General features: G+C 57.6%; 2 protein-coding genes across 14 annotated transcripts in view; both read right to left on the reverse strand.

The window, feature by feature from the left end:
• Positions 1–21,595, reverse strand: part of KCNN3 (potassium calcium-activated channel subfamily N member 3) — a 132,781-nt gene extending 111,186 nt beyond the window's left edge. For 3 of the 6 annotated variants that reach the window (XM_072829590.1, XM_072829591.1, XM_072829589.1), the window contains exon 1: positions 20,368–21,586. In XM_072829590.1, the coding sequence (XP_072685691.1) occupies positions 20,368–21,240 (873 nt within the window). In that variant the 5' untranslated portion in view covers positions 21,241–21,586. Of the gene's footprint in view, positions 1–5,668; positions 5,816–19,455; positions 19,574–20,367 lie in introns of those variants that run through there. The other 3 variants (XM_072829593.1, XM_072829594.1, XM_072829592.1) reach the window with 3 other exon arrangements.
• Positions 21,596–24,261: 2,666 nt separating this feature from the next.
• The window catches only part of PMVK (phosphomevalonate kinase), a 36,681-nt gene continuing 35,856 nt past the window's right edge, over positions 24,262–25,086 (reverse strand). For all 8 annotated transcript variants that reach the window (XR_012032661.1, XR_012032658.1, XR_012032659.1 and 5 more), the window contains one exon: positions 24,262–24,573. Coding sequence is in view for 1 of the 8 variants with exons in the window: in XM_072829722.1 (XP_072685823.1) it covers positions 24,560–24,573 (14 nt within the window). In the remaining 7 variants the exon portion in view is untranslated. The remainder of the gene's footprint in view (positions 24,574–25,086) is intronic.

The following is a 25,086-nucleotide window of genomic DNA, read 5'->3' on the forward strand; positions in this document are numbered from 1 at the left end:
GCACAGAAGCCATGGGGTCAGCATCCCGGTCCATACCTGTGAGTCCCAGAAAAATCTTTTTGATCTACCAGGTCTTGCTCTCCCACTTGGCCCCCACCCCTCCCACCTATCCAAGCACCCCCAGACAAGAACCCTGTGAGCTTGGCGCCTTCCTCCTCTGATGACCCCGTTTCAGTTCTCTCCAAAACAAAGCCCTGGCATGAGAGGACCCTGAGAGCATGGTGAGGCACAAGGGAAACATTCAGAAGTCCACATGTGGCAGTGAGTGCCTTCCCCTCTCTGATCCCCAGACCTCCTATCCTTGGGTCTGAGAAAGTGTGGGTGTGGGAACACACAGGGAGCCTGGCCAGGCTGGAGATGTCAGTGGGCTCGTCTCCTAGCTTCTGAAATCACAGCCACACCTGCCACACCTGCCCATCCCAACCACGACCCCTGGAGCAGGACCAGTACCCCACCCAGGACCACCCCTCGAGGAGGACAGGATGGAGCTGACAATATCTGGAGTCACCCTGCCATCTGGAAGCCCCCCACCCCTGCCCCAACCCACTGACCTGCAGCCCATACTGGTGTCTTCCCAGGTGCCACACAGAATCTGGCCTGGGGGATGGTCAGGGCCACCCCTCTGTGAGCCTTCCTGCCCTCCCGTAATTACTTTGTTCCTGGTCCACACCTCCCTCCTCACACACCATCTGCTCTCACCCCTGTTACCACAAGACCCTTGAGCTAAGGGCCTGGGTTGGTGTCAGCAGAGGCACAAAGCATGGTGGTCAGGAGGTCTGGCTTAACCCCACCTGGCTACTCAGGGGCAGGGACACCAAGCCTGCACTCACAGATGTATACTTTTGAGCACTGGCCTCACAAAGTGCCATGAACATGGAATGAGATGCGTGTGTCAAGTGGCTCAGCACGGGGCCTGCCCTTGGGGGCGGGGGGCTCAGTAACCAACAGCCCTGCATGCTGCTCCATCTGAACCATCCACAGCCCCCGTGAGTCCTGGCCCTCAGCGCAGCCCCCGATCTCCAGGAGGAACTCCACTGAAGGCCTACCCACCTGCAGTCCTGGTGGTCCGCTCAGCCTCCATGGGGTTGGATGCCTCCCCCAGAGCTGGGCTCGCCCCTGCAGCCACCATGCAGCCCATCCCCCCTTGTATAGAGACGCGTCCCCAGCTTTCCAGGCATCAGGCCTCACACTCCCTTCTCTCGACCTCAGCCCCCATGAGGTCGGAAGCTCTCAGCAGGTGAGAGACCAGGGAGGCAGGGAGGGACCTGCAGAGCGTGGGGCCTGCTTGGCAGCCAGAGGCTGAGATCCTGGCAAGCAATGCCTGGAGTGGGCAGAGGGCAGCCGGGGAGGCCACACTTCCTGTGGCACCTAAGGACATTCCAGATGGCGCCCCATAAGACAGACACGCTCTCAAGCGCCATGGCCATTGAGGACTCCCAGTTCCACCTGTGAGGTCAGCTCCCAGCCGAAGGCAGCTCTCAGCCAAGGGCAGGGGTCAGACAGTAGGCCAGCAAGGCTGGCCAGGAGAGAGGAGGCACCCCACACACTCCTTCAGGCACCCCAGGATGAACCCTGGGGACTGCACAGGTTTGCGTGATCCATGCGTTATTAAACTAACGTGTTCTGACAAGACTTCATAAAGCAATTTTTCTCCCTTTAATGGAGAGTAAGACCCAAGAGGAGAGACATCTCCTATCCTTTCCTCATTCAACACAAAGATAGTCCCAGAATGTTGGGTCAGGGACTGTGCAGGTGACAGGACCCTGGGACGTGTTGTGTGGGGGTAGTTGGCTGAGGTGGGGAGAGCCTGGTAGCAGGCAGGCCAGTCCCTAGGGGTCAGTGGAGGCAGAGGCTGCAGGCAGGACACCTTCAGGGCACTCTGGGTCCCTGGCTGGCGGGTCCGAGGTCCTCTGTCCACGCTTGTAGCTTCTCATATTGTTCGAAGTGTTCTCACCTCCCCCCCCCTTGGCCCCACAATAAGCCAGTCCCGTCGGAAGGCAATATCCTTAGCCTCATTCTAGAGATGAGGCCCAGGATCCCTGGGTGGCGCAGCGGTTTGGCGCCTGCCTTTGGCTCAGGGCGCGATCCTGGAGACCCGGGATCGAATCCCACATCGGGCTCCTGGTGCATGGAGCCTGCTTCTCCCTCTGCCTATGTCTCTGCCTCTCTCTCTCTCTCTCTCTGTGACTATCGTAAATAAATAAAAATTTTAAAAAAAATAGAGATGAGGCCCCAGGGCAGAGGGCAGCAGCTGCCCACGGGGCATCAAGCATGGGCCCTCACATGCCTTCCACCACGGCGCAGTCAGGGCGGGCAGGCAAACAGCTCTCCGTGCCCAGGGCAGGCATCACGGGTCAGCCCCGGCACTGTCCCCACTCTCCCCATCAGGCCCAGACTGTACCTGGGAATCCTCCTGGTGGTCAGAACCAGCTGTTCAGGGTTGACACACACCCAGACAAAAACTGCCTGCTCCTTCTGGCATTGCGCCCTGCCAACACCCCACATCCCACTGACGCCACCGTGTGCCCCTAGCTTCCAGGAAGGGCCCCAGGGCTCCCCAGGGCTCAGCCCAGCCACATGCCAGCCCGCCCCTGGTTGGAAGCAGACGCACCTGCCTTGGGGAGCAGATCACAAGAGGGACGCCACCCCCAGACTTCCCAAGGTCTCTGCTCCCCTGCCTGTGGGGGTCCCCACCCAGGTACACTGAGGCCTGTGCTGACAAGCACTCATCCCTTCACAGACAGCCGACCACAGGTGTCTGGCTCCAGAGCAGACCTGGACCTTGCTGCCCTCAGGCAAAGAGCCCTCCAAGGGGTCAGGTGGGAAGGGGGCCCAAAATGCCATCCTGGGCACAGAGCCTCACCGAGCCCCGGGTACACTGCCCGCCTTGGCCGCTGCTGAGCCTTCCAGCCCAGAGAGAGATGCTCCCACAATCCTCCATGTGGGCCCTCCCACAACCTGCTTCAATCTCAGTAATAAAACCCTGAAAATGCTCGTTTTGATCCTCATGCACATCCTTGCCATGCAACATGGAGAAATGTGAATCACAGTCCATCTCGTACCATGCATCCTGGGGAGCCCCCCACACCAGCCTCCCAGGCCAAGGGCTTTCCTTCTGGAAGGGGAGGGCCAGTCTGCCAACGCAGGACATGCCCTCTTCCTGCCCACATCCTAAGGGCCTGGCCAGGCCTCCACAGCCACTGCCCACATGCCTCATCCCTACCCTGCCCTCTTTCCCCTTCCCTGCAGGGGTCTCCAGGCCCCAGACCCCCAGGCGCCGCAAGCCTGAAATGTCCTTCCCCACATCCCCTGCTGCCTCTGCTATGGGAAAGACCTCTCCACACCCCAGGCCCAGGGTTAGCGCCTCCTCAGGAGAATCTTATCTCGGACTTACTGAGAAGAGCTGCTGTAGGCTGATAATGAGAAGCAGACTGACTTTTTTACTCAGTTGTATTTATTTTTCTACACTCTCTGCATACAACGTGCCCCTTGTGTTGCCCCCAAGCAGACCACAGCCCCACCCCACCCCGGGCACCCCTGCCTGCAGATAGCAGCTACCTCTCCACATACAGCCAGGCACCGGGTGGACAGGCGGCCGAGGAGGGCTTGCCAGGCCACAGACCTGAGAGGAAGCCCAGCTCTCTGCAGAGAGCCCTTCGGGGCAATTCTCCCCTCAGCTTACTGTGCTTACAGAGGAGAGATGCGTGTAAGTTAGGTGCTCTGCTGTCCCTAGTGCTGCCTATCTATCTAGACCCGTCGCGGAGCCATGAGGCAGGCACCACAGCAGCCCCCAGCCCCAGCCCCAACCCCACAACTGCCCACACACATGGCTACTGAGGCAGATACCCTCATTGCCTACCCTGTGCCCTGGGCTCGCCTTGCCCACCTGCCTCCCCTCTTTCATCCCTTCACAGACATTTGCCCAGAGCCCCTCAGTGCCTGGCACTGGGGGGACCCACACCTCTCACCTCATAAGAGACACTGCCCTTCAGGGAACCCAGGCACCTGCCCAGATCCTCCTGATAGAAAGGGGCAGAGCCAGCGGGAATATAGGTCATGGATCCCAAATCCAGGCCTCCTGCCCCTCTGGAGCCTGAGCTGAGCCAACCTCTGGACCGAGGCTGGGCTGCCACACTGCCCTCACTCCTGAGAGCGCGCTGGGTGTCCTGGGGACCTAGGAAGGGTCAGTCAGTCATGTGAACACACTAGCAGAAGACTCTAGTGTGGCCGGACACCCACAGGGCATTCTCCTGGGAGCCCGAGCCCCTCAAAGCCAACACATCCATGCCCAAACTCAGTATCGCCACCACTTCCCAATCTCTGTCTCTTCAAAAGGCAGCAGGGCCCTGCCCCAGTCACCCCCCACCCCCCAGCCGTTCTCATCAGGAAAATATACTGCTCATTGGGGGAGTGAAGAACAGCTCACCTATGTTCTCATTAACTCCCTCACACAGCCCCCCTGTGGGCCAAGCATCCGACCGCAGTTCACACACAGAGACTGAGCTTCAGGGGGACTGGCGGCTGGCCCACCAGCACCAGAGCCGGCTCTGTCACACAGCCTGCTGGGACTCCTCCCAGTCTCTGCACACCAGCAGGAGAGGGGTGACCCCGTCCTGAGGGGCCCTGAGCTGGCGTGGCCACTCTCTGGGTCAGGCAGGCTGCGGGGGCCTCACAGCTCCTCCAAGAAAGGGCCGGGCTTTGGGCAGAGCAAGGAGGGAGTCAGACCACAGGCCCAGCCTCAACCCTCACACACAGCCTGGCTACCCAGGGCAGACACGACTGGCGCCCACCCCACCCCTCCCTCCACCCCTTCTCTGGCACTACCACAATACCCTTCCAGCCAGCCTCCCTGCCTCAACCTCCCCACAACTTGGCCCCTGCAGTGGCCTGACCACTGCACTGCTCACAGGCCTCCCATCACTCTCTGTGTCCTTATACCCAAATGCCAACTCTTGCCCTGCCTGGCAAGGCCCCCATGACCATCTTGTGTTCTCAACACTTCCAGGAAAGCCTTTCTCCTCCATCTCTCCCTGAGAACACCTGGCACTGTTCAACCTTGGGCCTTGGCCAGACACTCCTTTCAGCTTGGAACACTCCTCTCTTTTGCCTCACAAAGCCCTACCATCCTTCATGGCCCAGTGCAACCTCCTCCCAGTGTTACCTCCTCCGAGAAGCCTCCAGACATGAAGAGTCACAGGCGTGCCCTCAACACCATGCTGCACCTGCCCCAGGCTGCTTCACCTCAGGACAGGTGGCAGCCTGACCCCTCTCTACCATGAATTGTCCACCTCCATGCCCCCTAATTCCAGGCCAGCGCCTAGCAGAGAAGGGGCATCAGCGAACACCTGCCCAACAGAGTATCCTCAGAGCCTCAGCACCCTGGTGTAGACCCTTCGCCAACAGTGGGTCCTGTCATCCCCAGGGCCAGTCTTGAGCTCAGAACAAACACTGAGTTCCTGAGGTGGCCACTGAGGAACTCTGGCCCACTCACCCCAGATGGATCTTAGCAATGCCCAGGCTGGCACACTCAGCTGTTCCCCCTGCCAGGAAACAGGGGGGGTCCACACCCACTGCTGCTCACCCAGCTCTGTCCCCACTCACACAGCAGAATGAACAGCCCTGCATTGTCCTAAAAATTCCATCTCCCCCAAATGGAGACCAGCTCTACCTGTTCCCGGAGACACAGCTTAAGAGGCCAGATGGGACAGATCTGGGAGGGCACCAGGTGGGTGACCTTGCAGGGGCAGAGGGCATCCTGGGCTCTCCCTCCCCCAGAAGTCTCATCAGGGCTGCAATAGAAAGTCTAGGATCCCACTGGCTGTCACTGTCAGCAGGGCACAGCCCCCTGGGCAGCCCCCAGGCCTTGAGTGGCTGCAGAGATGGTGCCACACATCATGGATCACCAATGACTGACAGACCAACCAGCCCAGCAGGGAGGCAGACACAGACCAGAGAAACAAGGAAATGTCCAAGTCCAGTCTTGACCTAGGCCTTGCACTCCTGGCCCAGAGCCTGGTGACAAGGGCTGCTCCTGAGCAAAGCGGGGGAGCTGGGCTGAGAAAGCACTGACCAGCTCTTACTTACCCGAGAGCCTGTGACAGTGAGTCCTCCAGCGCAGGGTCTCCCAACCTCAGGGACATTGGGGGCCAGGTGATTCTTCACACTGGGAACGCCCTGCGGGCTGTGTACCAGCACCAGCACCCCCCTCCACAACATCGGCCTCCTGTGAGGACCAGCAATGTGGGTGGGCATCGCTAAGTGCCCCTCTGTGGACCAGAGTCCCCCCAGCTGAGAAGCCCTGATCTAGAGGCACAGAGTCAGGTCCCTGGTGTCACGGTGCGGGGATCCCCATGTTCTCTCTCCCCCTTTCTTGCACCACATCAGATGGCCTCCTCTGCTCCATCCCCTCCCTGCGCACAGGCCCTCCTTGGGCCCACGGACAAAGAAGGGGAATCCACAGGTGCCATGAGCCAGCTGACTAAGTGTCCAGTCACTGGGCCAAGCCCCTGCATTAACACCAATTCGCAAAACTGCACAGCAGGCACCACCACACCCTTCACCAGACGGGCAAATGGGCTCAAACATTAAATCACCAAAGTGCCATGGCCAGTGGGGGTCAACGTGCAGATCTGGCCTGCGGGCCTGGGCTGTCAGAACCAGGGGCCATGGTCCACAGGTCCCGAGACATGTGCCCTCCAGGCCCAGGAACCAACATCAGGAGACAGATGGAGCCCCTCATCATGGGCCCTTTCCTGCCTCCCCTCCTGGCCATGAGGGGCCAGGCGTGACTGCTGAGCCCTGGACCCTCAGCTATGCAGCGGGCGAGCATGAGGCTGGCAGGACCTGGGGAGCTGGCACCGCCTCCCCTTGCTCCTGCCCCACACCCAGCATGGACGTGCTGGGAAATTAGGAACACAGGTCTCTAGGGTTTTGTATTGTTTCGGTAACTGCTCATAAAGTCAGGCCTCCCAGTCATGCTGGGGAGCTTTCAACCCTCATTCATCCACCTGCTCTGGAGTCAGCCTGGAGCAGGAAAACCTGACCCTAAAATGCGGCTCTGACCCAGAAAGACCTCGGCAACCTCCAGTGGCTTCGGAGTAATGAGCCTGGTGGTGTTGGAGGCAGAGATGCCACAAACTGTCCTCTAGAATGGGGGCGGTGGGGGCGGGGGGGGCAATCCATCAGGGCAGGGGCCTGGGCAGAGCCTCCCATGCCCCAGGCACTGTCCGCTGACCTCCCACTGTCCCTGGGGCACATGCTACCCCCCAACACACCTCCACCACAGTCCAACCCCGAATTCCACCTTCCCCCCAGAACTATCTCTCCCACAGTCTTCTCCATGCTGGGTAATGGAAACCCCATCCTTGTACTCACTCGGCATCCTCCCAACTCCTGTCTTCCCTCCCCACCTCCCCAGCACTACCACCCCACACCTGTCTGCCAGGGATGACGTCCTCCCTAGTATCCCAAGTATCTAACCACTTGTCACTGTCCCACCATGCCACCCCAGGCCCAACCACCCGGCCCTCACCTGGCCAGTCAGCTTACTGAGGCTCCTTGGCCCCAACACTCCTTCCCAACTCTGCAGCCAGAGAGGTCCTATTAAAACCTAAGTTGCGGGGATCCCTGGGTGGCTCAGTGGTTTAACGCCTGCCTTTGGCCTAGGGCATGATCCTGGTGTCCCAGGATCGAGTCCCACATCGGGCTCCCTGCATGGAGCCTGCTTCTGCCTCTCTCTCTCTGTGTGTGTGCGTGTGTGTGTGTGTGTGTGTGTGTGTCTATCATGAATAAATAAATTTAAAAAAAATAAATAAAGACAGCACAAAATAAGAAAATACTTCATTAAAAAATAAAAAATAAAAAATAAAACCTAAGTTGCTGGGGGATCCCTGGGTGGCTCAACGGTTGAGTGCCTGCCTTCAGCCCAGGGTGTGATCCTGGAGTCAGGGGATCGAGTCCTGCGTCAGGCTCCCTGCACGGAGCCTGCTTCTGCCTCTGCCTGTGTCTCTGCCTCTCTCTCTTTCTCTGTCTCTATGAATAAATAAAATCTTTAAAAAATAAAAAATAAAAATAAATAAAACTTAAGTTAGACCTTGTGACTCCCCTCAGAGGCCTCCAACTGCTTCATCCAGTAAAAGCCGGATTCCTCAAACACCCCACAGAGCCCACAGTGCCTTCCATGCACCCTCAGTGAGTTGGCCTTACAGACCCTTACAGTCTGAGACCTCATTGCCCAATACAGTGGGCACTGGCTACGTGACCACTGGCCCTGCAATGTAGACAGTACAACAGGATTTTTACATGTATTTCATTTCCAATAATTTACATTTAAAAATTGATAGTTGGGGGTACCTGTCATGACATTGGGCTCCCCACTCGGCAGGGGGTCTGCTTGGGAGTCTCTCCCTCTGCCCCTTCCCCTGTTCACATGCTCTCTCTCTCTCTCTCTCTCTCTCTCCAAATCAAAAAAAATTATTTTCAAGGACTCAGTATGAAAAACAGAACGTAAGCTCTCCATAATTCCCTCCATTGAAGACATGTTGAAATGGAATATTTTTACTATATTGGGTTCAATAAAAAATATCATTAACAGAAATTTCACGTCTCTCTCTTCACTTCCATATTAACACTCTCACTTCCTGGGAACATAAGGCCCCGCGCGTGCATTCCATGTGTTGGGGCAGAGCCACCGGATATGCCGGCATCTTCCAGCACCTTCTGACCCGGCCCCCCCTCTCCTACTTCCTTCTCCATCACCTCCCCATGACCCTTCAACACATGCCACCTCCCGGGAGCTCTTGCCCAGCAATGTGGTCAAAATCAGGACCCTCCCCTGCCTTCCCGCCTAGCTTTGTTTCTCTTGATAGCATTTAATATCTTCCAGCAGAGTGTATAACAGCATCACAGTTAGTGTCAGGTGTACCTGCGACCCTGTCCTGGGGGCTGGGGTTTCTGTCTGCCGGGGTTCTTCCTACGATCCTGGCAGTACCTTGAAAACCGTGGGTCGTAATAGATGTCCTACAAACCATTGGCAGTTACTGACTTTCCCGCCTGGGCTCCCTACACAACTAGAAATGCCTCAGGGGCAGTGCCAGGCACATAGTGGGCACTTGTATGGTAGGTTGGCCTGTCACCATGATCACTGGGGAAACAGAGGCAGCCTCACTGAGTCACAACATGGAAGGAAAAGCAAGTACCAAGGGTCTTTCCATCGGACACAGCACCTCCTCCCCATGCCCCCAGGAAAGCTGCCCAGTGGCAGCCTTGGATACTTTAGGGGAAGGGACATTTCCTTTCCTTCCCATCGATTTTTATTCTCCCAGTGAGAAGAAGACAAATCTGTTTCCCTTCCGCCAAAAGGCCTCAAGCCACGGCTACTTACATTATAGTAATTAAATCCCTGCTGCTAGGAGGGCTCAGGAGTGCACAGGCCCCATGCCAAGGGCTGGCCTGTGGGGAGGGAGGCTGGCCAGAAGGGCCTGAGCATGACGAAACCCACTTAGCCTCAATGCCTGGGCAGTCTCTCCTCCCAGGACAAGAGGCTAACCCTCCCCCAGCCGCCCCCCACCCTCACGCCCTGGCCCCCTCTGGCCCTCGCCTCCCTCCTGGGGGAGCTCTTCCATCCACAACCTCACTTCTCCCATTTTCCAGATGACAAAACTGAGGCCAGAAGCCAAGCCTCCACACCCTAGTCCAAGGCCTCGCTCTGCACCCGCATCTCAGCATGAGCCAAGAACTACATCACGTGCTTTGCCCGCAGCAGTGGCTGGTTCAACCCCCACAGCTGCCCTGGAAATGGGGTTATCATTAACCCCCAAGGAGACAGAACAGAAGCATTAAGGCAGCTCGCCCCAAACCACTCAGGCACTAAGTGACGGAGGCCGGATCTGGACCCAAGTCAGCTGTGTTTGCAGAGGCCAAGGCTGGGCTCTCCTGGGGGCGTGGGAGCAGCAGAGCTGGCTGGGGGCGGACGCCAGGCGCGGACAGAGACGGGGGACAAGCAAGGACATGGACAGAGGGGGGTATAGGCAAGGATGTGGACAGAGAGGGACAGGCAAGGACATGGACAGAGGGGGGACAGGCAGGGATATGGACAGAGAGGGAGTTGGGTGAGTGGGAGCCCCAGCCTCCAGCTGTAGGTCAGACCCGGGCTGCATGTGCCCGCTTCTGTCCCCTCAATGCGGTCACCTCTCCCACACGAGCCCAAGTCTCACTCGGTGTTGGACCCCAGAGCAAAGCAGGGCACCTGGCACCTGCCAACCTTCTGAGCATAGAGGTGCTGAGGAGGTGGAGTGGGTGGGTCCCCAGGGTGATGCAGGAAGGACCCACCATGGGGAGGGGTCACTGTAGGATAGGCTTCATGGCCCGGCAGCAGCCGGGGCACACGGTCAGGGCTCAGGCTGGTCCTTTGGGTTTGGGTGGGTACATCTGTGAGTGGAGTCTTCAGGTGATACTGGGGCAAACTACAAGGGCAGCAGCAGGCACGGACAGCCTGTCCCCATGTGACCGTGTGCCTGCATCCCCACGTCCCTGCGAAGCTGGGGGCAGAACTGTGATGTCCGGGCTCACAGGGCTGGAGGCTGATTTTCTCACCGGGGTTGCGTAGTCAGGATCCTGCAGGGCAAGGGCAAGAACACCTCATACAAGGCTGTGGCAGCCTGGCTGACCCCATGGAGCCTCAGGGGACCTCCGCCCAGAGCCCAGCCCGTCATGTCGCACACCGAGCTTCCTGGAGGACCCACAAACCTCTGCAGCACAGAACTCCAATCCCCTGCTGAGGCCACAAGGCAGGCAGAGTAAGGGGATTGACGGGCTGGGTGGGCAGCTTCAAGGAGCAAGTACAGCTCTGGGGCTTCAAAGGGCCAGGCCAGGAGATGGCCACACAAGGCACAGGCTTTGGGGACATGCCTGGGTTCAAATCACAACTCTGTTCCTCCATGCTGTGAGGCCCTGGGCACACTCCCTGACTTCTCTGAGCCTCGGGCAGGGACACCCATGCGGATGAGGGAGGCCCTTGGTCACGTTCACTTTCTTCTCCTCCCCGATCTATCCTCATCTTCACTGCTGAATAAGATTCCCTGTTGCTCTGAAGCCACTTTTATGGAAGGCTAAGACATTTCCATTTTATGCAAGTAGTGCCTTCTCCCAGCAGCTGAGGACAGGAGCATTATATACAACCTGTTCACCCACGGAGGACACCCTCACAGCCCCACCTCCACCCTGCCCCTGTGTCATCTCACGCATGACGGATCCTCCCTCGCTGGCAGACAGTCTGTCTTGTGCCAGACACTGTCCTGTCCAGCTCAGCACCATCATCCCCCTAGGAACGGGGAAAACACTAGGTCCTGCCCAGAGCCAGACGGGCAGGAGTCACAGAACCTGCTGAAGGAGCCCCTGGGATCCCATGGCCACTGGGCTCTGGGAGGAAAAGCCTTGGAGATGGGACCCTGGGGCCAGGTCTGTGCCACACACAATCCTCCATCCTCACCCTTAGCCACAGGGACGATGGTCCCATTTCCAGACAAAGAGGCCCCTGCTCAAGGCCCCACAGCTAAATAGGACAGTCAGGATCTAATCCTGGTCTATGTCAAAAGCCTGAGCTGTCTTAGGAAGAGTCTGCAGGGAGCCACACATCCCATCAAGGAGACACCCCTGTGGCTGACTCGCGTTCTTAAGGACACAGACCTTTGCAGGCCTAGAACCAGCATACGGCCCACCATGTGGACGTGTTCAGTGGGACAACACCTGGATTTCCCAGATTCCCGCTGTACTTGCCACTCGCAATGCTGAGTGGCCCTGAACAAATCACATAACTTCTCCGAGCCACTGCCCTGCCTTCCTCACACCTGCTGGGCCCATGGGACCTGGCGGCTCAGTGCAGAGGTGTGATTCCATGCCTGGCCAGGTGTGCCACCAGCTCCCCTAGAGAAGGCCACCCCTTCAGGCCATCAGCTCTGAGCCCCTCCAAAGGCAGGAGCCCAACTGACTGACACACGCAGTCCAAGCCCTCGTCTTGGAGGAAGGTGACATCACGTACGGCAGTGACTCCCAGTGCTCCCACGTGTAGGAGCTATGCAGACCCTGGCAGAGCAAGCCAGCGTCTGACCCAGTGGAAGCCAGAAAAGTGAGAAAATGGCTAAGCCCCAATTTGTGAAAATCAGGAATCTTCTTAAAAAGGAGAAAAGCTCTGCAAAATCCCTGTGTGGACGCCGGCAGTTGCCAAGTCAGGCAAAGGCGCTGGGAAGGACTCCCCTTGTTGGCAGCCGGGGGTGTGCCTGCCAGCAGCTGGCCACTTACCCACCACAGCACATTCAGTTCTCGCCAGGCTGCCGAGCAGCCCTCCCTCCACACACAAGCGGGAAATTGAGACTTGGGGTGCCAGCGCCACTGGCCTTATGGCCCCCCCAACCAGACTGGCTCTGCACACAGGGACTCCTTCCCTTCTGCCCCTGGCAGGCTCCCACCTTTGTGGGTTTCTCTATCCATAAGTTCAGCAAAGCACGGTTCCTAGAGATGCCACTGGCAGGTCCGGGGCCCGCGAGCTCTCAGGGGTAGATGTCAGCAGCTCAGCCCCTGTGGGACTGGCCCTAGGACAGCTTTCCTGCTCATCTGACACTGACATCACGCCTGTCCCTTAAGGAAAATGCCCAATGAGCTGACTCAAACACAACAGATGCCAATTTGCATATTATTTCACACATCATTTGCATGTTGTTCATTTAGTGCCACCACGGCTCTGCTCAGAACACAACTCTCGTTACCTTGCAGCCAGGCAGGCCCTGTAGAAGTGTCCTCCACACAGGGCAGGCCCTGACCCCTGGCATGTCCCTCACCACCCAGGCTAGGGGAGCTACCAGTGGCCGCCACAGGAAGCCAAGAAAGGACTTGGTCCAGCAGCCCCACAACCCTGCATTCCCTATCACATGTCTCCAAGGAAAGCCTGTCATCTCAAAGACATATGAGAAAGCCCCCGAGTTTCCTGGGCCCCCTGGTTCTGTCCCAGGACAGCCTACTGGCTGGCCCTGCCCCTGCCACCCCATGTTCTCCACTTCATTCTGCCCGGTCATCATGCATCCCCCTGACCTTCCTCCTGGACTCTCAGGCTCTGGCCTGGCTTGACTCCATGGGCTTATTTTTGTTCTCTCTCCACCTGTCCTGTTTGCGTGGACACACCCAGTTAGCTGTGCCCAGGCCACAGATTGCTGACCACGAGTTAGGACAGCCAGGTCCCCTGAGGCAAGAAGGCTCCAGAAGCCCAGGCCAAGCCATCACTACAGCCTTGCTTTCCGGGAACATCCTGCTTCCCCTCACTTGTCTAGACACACCCATGGGGACCCATCCAGACCATGATGGGGTGGCCTGTCATCCAAGGGGAGGCCATCGGTTAGATGAGGAGGGAGCACCGACCACATATGCTCGCCTCTTCCAGGGTGGAGGGCGACATGTGCACTCATGCCCCTCCACGGTCCCCTGGGTAGTTGTGGGTTAACAAGAGAATCTTCTGAGCAGTGGGCTCCTAAAAGCAACAACTGGTAGACGTCAAGGCTCAGCGTGTGCCTGACTCTGTGCCAGGTGCTAGGCTGCAGCCAGAGGCTCTGATTCCCTCTTGACGTCTGAGAAATGGGCTTCAAATTCAAGACACTCCCTGGAGACCCACCCCCTATGCCACCGAGTCTGAACTCAAACCCAGAGCCCACGTCCTTAACTGACCACCATGCCAGCCTGGCTGCGCCAGATCATATCAACTCTCAGAAAAGAAAAGCAGTGGGTCTTTAATGTGGGATGCTGAGTTCCTGCAAACTACAGATACCAACTGAACCTTAAATCGCCTTTGTGCCCTCGTCCTTGGCACGAGCACCCTACACCCTTCAGAGAACCTCCAGGGTGAGACCTGGCTCCAGACCCCTTCCACTGCTCTGCCCCTTGGCCCCACTCCTGTCTGACGTCCTCACTCTCAGAAAGGTCCCTGCCTTTAATCCTCCCATTCCATTCTGGTTAATCTTGGGGGGTTGGGGGGGGCAACCACTGTCCACAAGGAGCCCCCAACACCACAACGTGCTGCCTCTCTCTTCCGTGCCCCCAACACCACCAGCAGATGCTGCAGTCAGCCCATGTGGGTGGCACCTGGGTTCAGGCCTGCCCCCGTTCCCCAAGACAGAGCGTGAGGACTGCGGCCTGTGGTCTCTGCAGTAGAGCAAACACATGTGGTAGGCCAGAGGGTGCTGGAGCAGGGTGGGGGGGAAATGAGTGAGAGCCCTGCCCTCATTTTTGAACCAAAGAAACAGAGGCCCAGAGAGGCAAAGGGCCTCGACAATGGCCACACAGCAAGACAGAAGCAAGAGGGGAAGCAGATAGGTCTTTAACATTATACCTGACAGAGCCAAACACAGCCTCACACCAGGAAGGAGGCAACGAGGACTTGTGGATGAAGAAGAAAACTCTAGAACCAGGGACGGAGAAACATTTAGAGCTTCCCTCATTCAAATCATCCATGGCAGGGTTTGGAACAAGCAGGCGCTAGAGACTCAGGCTCTGGCTTTAGAACCATTGCTCCTGAGGGGGCAGCAGGTGCAACCACACACCCCTCTGCAGCTCAGCTTTCCACCTGGGAGCCACAGCTGCTTGCAGGAACCCTGTGGCCATGCTGGGGTCGCAAGGATTGGCAAGCATGGAAATTCCGCATGCGCCCTATGTGCTGAGCCCAGCGGGTTGCCCCAGGAGGAGCCCTGCAGCCAGTACAGGGGCAGAAGAGGCACCCCAGGGAGGGAGGGAGTTCTGCCAGCTGCAGAGGGCAGGCATCAGGCAGGCTGAAGGCGTTGGACACCATCCCCCCCCCCAAGTGCCGCCAGCAGGGCCCCAGGTCAGCATTGGCAGCCCTCCAGCACTGCCCCTGGGTCTGGGTACCATCTCGCCCTGGACCCAGGCTACCCCAGCACCCTGCACTGGCACCTCCCAAGACACAGCACTTGGGGCACCTGCATGGGCTCCCACCTTCCTGTCATCCTGGATAAAGTCCCTCCTGGCCCAGTATCCTCAGTATCTGGCCCAGTATCCAGCATCCTGGGGCTCCAGCCCATCAGCCTCCATCTGCCTCTTCTAGGAACCACAAGCAGCTTCTCAGGCAGCAGCAAGAAAGGGAAGAGGCCTCCACTGGAAGTTAGGTTCTCACCCCAGCCGCTCACAGTGCAGCTTGGCCTGGAGACAGGGGACAAGGGTATAAGACCCCATCCGCTCCCAGGGCAAGACGCCCCCACAACCCTGACACCCCCCACCCCCATACTGCAGAGCAGCCCCTCTCCCGTCTTGGTGCTCACAGGCAGTGCTGCCCCCCGCCCTGCCCTCCTCCCCTTGCCCCACCTGCCGGCCATCCTTCCCCCCAGTCCTCCTCCCCACTTCCCTCCTCCAGCAGCTCCAGCTGAGCTCCTGGGGGGCAGGGCGTGCCCAGGGCCCCTCAGAACCCATCAGCCTCCTCCGGACTTTGTTCAGTAGAAGAAAAGGCACAGAACTTCCTCCCTGTGGCTCCTGAGAGCAGTGTGGTCTCAGAATACCCCACCCTCATTATTTAAAGAGGAATAGCTGATTTTCTTGTTTCTCTCTCTCCCTTTGGGGTTTTAAAAGAAAGAGGAGAAAAACAGGTCCGACAGAGCGGAAGGGCTGACTGGCACTGAGCTCCGACACCCTCACACCCTGGCTCCATCACACATTCTCCCCCAAACGTGCGGTACAAATAACGGCCACAAAACCAATGCTCTCTGCTGATTCTGCAGCTCTAGCCAGGCTGCAGTGTCTCTACAGAGGTGACTCGAATTTCTTTTCATTTTATGTTTCTTTACCTTCTATTTTTCAAAGCAGATCTTTGGCCCATGGCCTAGCCAGTGCCCCTCCCTGAAAGCCCAGTAAGGGCCGCACGAGGCAGTCTCCCAGCCTCCCAATCAGCCCGCCAGGGCCACACACCCAGGGCCACGCCATGCCAGGAGGAAGGGGTGTCGGCAAGCACCCTGGACCACTATAAACAGGGTGATGATGCACCGAGGACAAGCATGCACTGCTGAGTCGCCCCTCTGCGGTTAGTTACACATGTTTGACTCACATGTGGGCTATCCGCAAATGTTGTAAACAGGGTCACCAGCACCTGGTATGGGAGCACAACCTGGCCTCCACACTCTCAGGGCCTCTCTTGCCCTCCCTGGGCCAGGACACTCCAGGTGACAGTGTGACCTCAGGACACTCAGACTCTCCCACCTCCTGCAACCCTGTCCTCCAGGTCCTCATGCAGGGACAGTCCACATGGGGTCAATCCCATTCAGCGCTGCTGACATTCTTACAACCACTGACACGGGTACCCTGATACATCTCCTCCCAAACATCAGGTTGTCCCGACAGCCACCCACCAACCCCAGAGGGCTCCCAGGTCTGGCAGGAGGTGCGGCCCAGTCTGCCAACCAAGCCCACCTGCTGCTCTGCTCCTCTGCACACAAGGTCCTCATGACCAGGGAGGGCAAGGGCATAGACAGCTGAGACTCCATCACTCAGGCTGGAGGCTGAGGGTGGACTCCCTGACCCCTGTGAGGTCAGCAAAGACACACAACAAGTTACCCTAAGAGACCCCATTTTCTTTGAACAGGAAATGACCAGGATCTGCTGGGCATGCTGAAGGGCCTGCCATTTGCAAGACAGCCTCCCGCGAGCTGTTCTGTTCAAGAAAGAGCATCTGGGGTGAGGGAAGAAGGACCGTCCCTCCAACTCCCACCCATGGCCAGGGCGAGCCCAGCAACAAGGCCAGGCAGGGCTAGTGGGACGAGCAGAGGGGTGGAGGGTCCCCTTGCAGGAGAAGCTGGTGAGGCAGGCAGGTGTGGACAGTAGGGGCAGAAGGACATGAGACTCAGTCAGAGAATGAGCCTGGGGTACTGTGAGGCTGAGCACAAACCAGGTAAAAGAGAGCTGCCCCTGTTCCAGTAATTTCCAGACTGACACCAGAGGTCCCTGAGAAATAGACCCACAGGGAGTCAGAGAAACTGAGCCACAGTGAGGTGGCAGGCTGGGCCTGGGGAGTCTGCAGGCCGGGGAGGAGGGAGGCCGGCCCCAGCTTCCCCTTGACCCAGTGAATGAGTGCAGCAGGCAGCTCAAGGCAACAAAGTGGGTATACCTCCAAGCAGCTTTGGAGAGACATGGAAGGCCAGGGAGGATTCCCCAAAGATGCTCTCCCTGTTCGGGTCAGGGGCAGCCCTGTACTAGTGGGTGCCCGCAAGGGCCACCTGTGGCCCTTCTCTGCAAGGAGCCTCATGGCCTGGGCTCTCCTGGCATCCAGGCCCAGGTTCAGCCCAGCTGCCTCCCCTGCCATCCCCTGGGGCTTGTGAGGAGGGAACCAAGAGCCACTCTTCCTGGCTTCTCGCCAACTTCTTACCTCCTCGCACTGGCTGCCTCATGCATGAACTCTGAACAGGCTCAGGGCATGTTCTGTTCCTTCTCAGGGGAACCAGGCCCACACAGCCAGTTCCTCCCTGGCAACAGATATCAGCCAAAGATGCCAACAGGAGTCTGCAGCCCCGTGGAAGAAAGCAGAGAATTCCAGAAAGCAGCCGCTCTGGCACGAGCCAGTGGCCTTCCATTGCTTGCAGAGAAAGCGTGCCCCCGTCCCAAGGGCCTCTGTGTGGGACACACCATCATCAACGCAGAGCTACCCAATCCGCCAAAGCCACCTCCATGCAGGTCGCAAAGCCAACCCGACACACAGAGTTCAGCAGAAGACCGTGCTGCCAGCCCAGGGCCCGGTAGACGATCCTCCGTCCTCACTGAAACCCTCTCACCACGGTAGAGCCTGATGTACTCTCCCAGAAAATGGGACCGAGATTAGAGGCCATTTCCAGGCAGAAGACCCACCCTTGTCAGAACTTCTCCCCAAGAGGATGCAATTTCTCCTGCAGGCAACAAGTGTTAGTCCCAACCTGCGAGGGCCCAGCTGGTGGAGGAGCCAGAGCTGGAGGAAGACGTCTCTCCTCTCATCACCACTATTAATAACAATGACAATGGGCCCATGTTGGAGCCTTACACTTATCAGATTCGCTCGCCCCACTGACAGCTGGGGAGACAGGCTCACAGAAGTTACCCGGGTTGTCCACGATCACAGCTCTGGAAGCAGCAGAGCTGGGATTCAAACTCCACTCTGATTTTTTAAAATGATCCCGTTTGTGTGGGAGCAGAGAGGGAGAGCTGCCTTACCCCTTCTGGGTCCTGAGGGCCTGACATAGGAGACACCCCAAAAGTGCCAGTCCCTGAGGGACTCAACGCACAGGTGGGCTGACAGAAAGGCTGGGGGGAGGTCACAGTGAGCCCTGCTGATCACAAACCATGCCATCCCAGGGGCAAGCAGAACCTTCCCGATCATGACCCCTCAGGCTACCATGGGGCTCAGCAACCTAGACACTCGGACACCCAGCCCTGAGGACCACGTCATTCTTCCTTTACACTGCAGTCTGCTTTCCCTGGCTCCAGGTCAGGTCCCCTCCCGGAATACTCCATAGGAATAGCACCTGCTCCAGACCCTTCCCTGCCAGCAACAACCCTCCCCTGGCATCATGACCAAGGTACACTGACCCACCCCATGCTGGGGCCCATCCCCAGAAGAAGCCATTCCCTCAAGAGCTCTGACCATGGGGGCCACTGGGGTGCTGGCCTCCCCCCTTCCCCTTGCCCCCTAGCACTTGCGCCTTTCTCAGTCTCCCTGGCTGTGAGCTCCTGGTCCCCATAGGTGGCCGGAGGGTGCCAGGGCTATGCTGAGGGTGCCAGCCCCTCCATGCCCCCCCCCCCGCCCAAGCACCAGCAAGAGAGGCAGCCCAAGGGAGCAGCAGCAGGCTCAGAGGCTGGCTTCAGGGATGACTAAGTGAGCTGCTATTCCCGGGGAAACCCCGCTCACTTCTGCTCTCTGAGGGGCTCAAATCCTGGCACTATTCAGATGCAGGAGGCTTCCAGGGGCTACCCTCTCCTGGGGCAGCCTCCCCTGAGCAGCCAGGCCCTTGGGAGACCCTCTCCGCTTGGAAGGAAGTCTTGGTGCTGACCACTCAGGTGGCCTGACAGGTCTACCCATGCCCTGCTGGAGAGAGAGGCTAGTAATGAGGGAAATCCGATCAGCACCTCCTAGGTCTTTGCGGCTGGATTTCGACAAGGAATGTGGCAGTCCCACAGCAGCTGTGCCCAGCCTGAAACAAGCTCTATTTGAAACCTCCAACAGCTGAACCCCTCCCAGCCACCCCCTGCCCAAAATGACAAATAAGAAAAATCCAAGGGACAAGCCAGCACGCACACACACACACTCCCATACACCCTCCCCCCACAACACACTGGGGGTGAGGGGTAGAGTGGGAAGAAATCCACCTGCCCGATGAATGCCCAGGTCCCCTAGCCCTCCAGCCCGCAGTGCAAGGGCCCCCAGCAGGCAGAGTGCTGGCAGAAACCCACCTGCCTCCATGCCCACGCCCCTGGAGGCTATGGTTTCCAAGCCCAGGCTGAGGCTAAGCCAAGCTGCCAGCCTCGGCCGGTGTGCACATACTCCACCTTATATCCTGAGAGGCGGGCACGGGGCGTGGGCTCCCAGCCACCAGCCACTGGGAGCCCTGTCATCCCACCCATCCAAAGGAGAGGTGCTCCCCGGGGCTAAGGCCAAGGCGGTGCCCACCTGCTCTGCCAGGGACACCTGTAGCCGGTTTCAGCAGGGGCTGTTTACAGGCAGCAGCTCTATCCTGAGTGCTCTTTCCTGGGGGAAAGGATGGTGGGCTCCCTCTGCCCGTGTTTTCTCCTGTGCCCCCAAGGGACTTGGGTCACTGGTGCTTTTCTATTTTGCCCAAAGTCTGTCAGGGATGAGGAGGAAAACAGAAACTTAAGAAGAGAAGGAGAAGCCAGAGAGAGAAGGGATAGGCAGAGTCCCCACCCCCCACCCAGACATTTATTTCTCTCCTATCCTCGGGAAAATGGAGTGCAGTAGAGGAGGAAGGCGCAGGAACTGGCAGGCACATCAAGGCAGAGTGTAATTAATTGGTGCGTTAAGCCGCTGGGCTCCGCTTTGGTACGAGTGAGCCAGGAGAAAAACGATTTCTCAGAAGGGAATCTTTCATCCTCCCTAACACAGAGTCTGCAACAGACACAGTGGACAGGGATGCCCCCCCCCCCCAAAGAAAGCAAGGAATGAATTCTCCCCGGATTCAGAAAGAAAACCATGGGAAGTTAGAGTGTTCCATATAATTGAGCAAACGCCTCTCCCACCACCGCCTCTCCCCTCCATCAATCTCTCTCTCTCTCTCTCTCTCTCTCTCTCTCTGTTGCTACCTACATATTCCTTTTGTTCAAGGTATAAAGAGAAACCACAGCCCCTACCTTTGAGTACAAACCCCAAGAGAGCTCGGTCTCTATCACCATAACAACAATTCCAAACATCCCAAAAATCAGAGCATAGTCACTGAGCCGCTTCCTCTTTTCAAACAGGGCCCTCCTGTGCCCCAGCTTATAACCAATGTTTTGGTTTTTCCGCTTGTTGGCTTTGGGGAAGGTGGTGCTGCTGGCGGTGGTGCCGGCGTGCTGGTGGTTGTGGGTGGCGTTGGGGTGGTGGAGCAGGGTCTGGTGGGCATGGTTGTCCTCCCGGGAGGAGATGATGATCTCTGGGGGGTTGCTAGGGCTGACGAGCTGGAGGGCTTGGCCTTCGGGCTCGGCCTCAATGAGGTTCCTCCGGGAGGCACTGAGCCGGCTCAGAGGCTTCATGACCCCACCACTGTACTTGCAGGAGCTCATGGCGATCTCCGTGAAGGGGTTGCTGTCCCGACGGTGCACCAGGGGGCTGGCCTGCCGGTGCCGGCTGCCTCCACCAGGCCCACTTGTGGCTGTGGAGCTTGGAGAGTGGCCAAGCAAGTGGTCATTGAGATTGAGCTGGCTGCCCTGCCTGGAGGAAGGGTGGAGGACGGCAGTGGAGTTGGCCGAAGGGGGGCCCCTGAGCGTCGTGGGAGAGGAGTGCAGCAGGCCGGGCTGGACGGGCTGGCTCTGGAGTTGGGCAAGCAGAGACAAGGGATGCGGTGGTGGTGGCGGCTGCTGCTGGAGCTGCGCAGGCTGAGGCGACACCAGGGGTCCCGGGGACTGCTGGGGGGCCGCGGCTGGCTGCTGCTGCTGCTGCTCGTCCCCGGAGGATGGACAGGGACACTTGGGGTCTTCATCCAGGTCCCCCACCCCCGAGTCATGGAAGTGCCCAGAAGTGTCCATCTTGGGGCCTGGCTGGATTCCCTGCAGCACAACTCCCCACCCCAAAGCCACCCTCGCTCCAGAGATGTGCTCAGAGGGAACCAGGCTTCCAAGCCCCCACCGCGTGTCTTGGCCCCAGTCTTCTTTCTTGGTTTCGGTTGCCTGGGGCTGCCCGGGGTCCAGACGCCGCCACTCAAGGATGCATTGCACTGGGCAGGAGGAGCCCGGAGCCAGAAGCAGCTGAGGAGGAACTCCGTCTCAGGAGGTGGCCCTCTGGGAGCGCGCAGGGCCGGGCTCAGCCTCACTCCTCGCGGGCTCAACAGCTTTGCTCCCCTCCTGCGGCCAGCGCTCCGCTGCAAGCCCAGCCCACTCCGAGGCCGCGGCCCTCATTGGCCCGGCCCAGGTGTCCACCGCCTCCTGGCCCCGCCCCCGAGGCGGGGCCTGCCGCCCGCCCCTCCTGCCCCCCACCCCCAACCCGGGCCGCGCAGCGAGGGCTGGGAGCTGTAGTTTCCGCGGCCCACCCGGGCCGCCCTCCCCCCGGCGACAGGTGCTGCAGGAGCCCTTGAGTCTTGGCGACCCGGACGTGCGCGCCCGCGGGGCGCTGGGAGGGGGAGCGCGGCCTCCGGGGGGGACCCCCCCCGATGCGCGGGCGGCACGCGGGAAGACCAGCCGGGTCGGCCCCAGATGGACCTGTAAACGCGGGGAGGTGGGCCTCGTGTTCCCAGCTCACGGATGATGCCCTGACACGTGGAGCGCCTGCGTCAGGGTCAGCGTGCGACCCCAGGTGCGTGAGCTCACCTACTGAGCGCCGCGGTGCCGGTGCAGGGCGCTCTTTGTCATTTCCAGCCGGCACTTCAACCCTGTGCACATGATGTCATGGTTCTCCTTTTACGGATGAAAACTGAAGGGAAAAAAATCACACAAGCAGCGATAAGTCACTCGGCAGATGTGACCCAGCTGGTCATTGAGGACCGCTGACCAACGGCTCGGTACCTCTCCCGGGATGCCTTTCCACCGTGGCGCTGGGCTCCAGGAATATTCTCAAGAGATGGTGGGAAAGAACCGGAGAGCAACCCGTGGAAGCAGAACTGGCCTTCGTGTGACGTGGACCATGGCTCCAGCCAGGCATCACGGACTCAGAAGACAGCCTGGCAGGAAGGCAGAAGACCCTCGGGGTCACTCCCCCGGGATCTGCCCCCTGGGGCTCTGAGAGTCAGAGCTGGGGGCAGCTGCTGGCTTCCCGGGTTCAGAGCCATCATCAAGTATTTATTAAGCTTCCACCGTGTGCAAAGAGAGTTCCAAAGAGACAGGACCAGCGACCAGCACTGCATGCATTTCTACTTCTAACCACAGCAGACTTTTTTAAAAAAAAAAAGATTTATTTATTCATGAGAGACACACAGAGAGGCAGAGACATAGGCAGAGAGAGAAACAGGCTCCCTGCGGGGAGACGGATGCGGGACTCAATCCATGGCAGACGCTCAACCACTGAGACACCCAGGCGTCCCTAACCACAGCAGATTTAGGAGTCAATGAGGAAGGGGACATTATGGGATTCCCCAGGCACACCTGGGGTTTTAAGAGGGAGGAATGCTGTCTCCTCTCCACCTGCTTCCCTAAGTAGGAAGGGAAAAGAGCAGGAGAGCCATGCACACGCGCACAGTGGGTTTCTAAAGCAGCTCTCTTGAATGGTGAGCATTAAGTGGGCAGAGCTCCCAAAAATGGTCCCAGAGAACCCTATGTATGCCAGTCTCACCTCTCCAATCCCTTATTGGCCCTGCTGACTAAGAGCTAAATATTACTTGTAATCTAAGCCACAACCCCAAAAACCTGAATAATTACAATTACACAGAATAACCCTGATTGTTGTTATTATTGCCAGCTCCCTGGTCATCCTCCTGCACCCTCACTGCCCCTACAAATCATAGTGCCAGGGTCAGACACAAACTTGCAGGCCCTTCAGAGCCCACCCACCCTGCAGCATGCCCTGCCTGCTTGCCCCTTCCCCTCTGTCTTCCTGTTTTCCCACACACACATCCCAAATGGAGCACCTGTTTTGTTTAAGGCTCCAGAGTACATACTTGGGCTTAATGATTTCCTAATAAGTTATCATTACTATGTTGTTGGTGACAGCACGTGCCATTAGTACTGGTCCTCGGTGCCAGATACAGCATCTGGGCTGTGAAAAAAATCAGGTTTCAGGAACAGACTCCAGTCCTGGGCATTTCTGTGCCCACTCCACCACCGTGACATGCCTTCTTCTTCAGCTGACCTTTCTGGGCCAGCCTCCTGCCTCTGGCTCTCCTGGCTGTGCCATCTGGATCCACACAGAAACTGTTAGAGTGGTCCTGCTGTCACAGTAGGCGGGGATGAGAAATAGCCTGGGGGCAGGGGGGAAATCAAACAGTGCTGCAACTGAAGATCACCCACAGACTCACCTGGAAATGGGCTGGAGCTGGACAGCTAAGATACTGAAGCAGCTCACACTCCCCATGCAGCCTCCCTGTTTGGAGTGGGGAGAGCAGAGCCTGAGCTTTGTGGCAGACAGCCCAGGCTGGAGTCCTTCTGCCACACAGTGGCCACGTGACCTCGGGCAGGGTAACTACCTTCTGATCTTCAGCGTCCCACTCTATAAGACGAGAGTTCCTGTCTTACAGGGATTGGAGGAGGGGTTGATGCAGGTCAGTGTTGAGTGGGCCATCCCCCCAGACCACACGGGGAACTGCTCGGCCTCAGGGCCTGACCACAGCAGCTCTTCCATCCTGGCCTGCAGTTCTCTTCCTACCACTGCTGCATGTCCAAACCCTCCCTGTCGGGAAACCCCAGCATGTCCCCTTGCCCCCACCTATAACCATGTCTCCAAAACAACCCTGGAGTTGGAGCCATCAACCATTTTACAAATGAGGAAACCGAGGCATTAGGCAGGTTTTGAAACTTGCCTACAGTTACTAACCAGTAACTAGTGGCATAGCTAGAATCAAACCCAGATCTGTACAACCCTAAAACCCCAGCACTTTCCATCAGTCCTGAAATCTATATCAATGGGATTCAATCTTATTGGTATTTATTAAGCTAAACTTTACCATATGACTCACATAATCAGCCGTCAGATGGCTTATGGCTTCACTATAAAGGCAAGCTATACTTGCATGGGGTGATAAAGAACTGCAACGGAGATCCAAAACATGGTCTGGACAATAGAGTTCATTGAAGGCAGAAGGTGATTGACAGAAGTTTCATGGAGGTGGTGGGTCTTAAGCCACACCTTGAAGGATGGGCTCTTCCTCCAAACAAGTGAGGCCTCCTTGGTGTAGCAGCTCACCTCAGAGACATCATGGGCTCAGTCCCAGACCACTGCAATAAAGCAAGGATCACAATAAGGAAGTCAAATAAGTTTTTTGGTTTCCCAGTACACTATACTGTAGTCTATTAAATGTGCAATTGCATTATGTCCCAAAAACCCCAATATATATATATATATATATATATATATATATATATATATATCTTAACTAAGAAATATTTTATGATCGGGCACCTGGCTGGCTCAATCAGAGGAGCATGTGACTCTTGATCTCGGGGTTGTAAGTTCAAGCCCCACGTTGGGTGTAGAAATTACTTAAAATCTTTTAAAAAATACTTTATTGCTAAAAAATGCATCCTTTGAGCTTTCAGCAAGTCATACTCACTGAACGCAGATCACCATAACAAATATTATAAAGTTTGAAATATTGCAAAAATTACCAAAATATGACACAGAGACACAGAGTAACCAAATGCTATGGAAAAAAATGATACCAATAGACTTGCTCGATGCAGGCTTGCCACAAATCTTCCATTTATTTAAATAAAAAAAAACTGTATCTG

Source organism: Canis lupus, chromosome 6, assembly GCF_048164855.1.
Source record: "Canis lupus baileyi chromosome 6, mCanLup2.hap1, whole genome shotgun sequence".
In the NCBI taxonomy this organism is placed as follows: domain Eukaryota; kingdom Metazoa; phylum Chordata; class Mammalia; order Carnivora; family Canidae; genus Canis; species Canis lupus.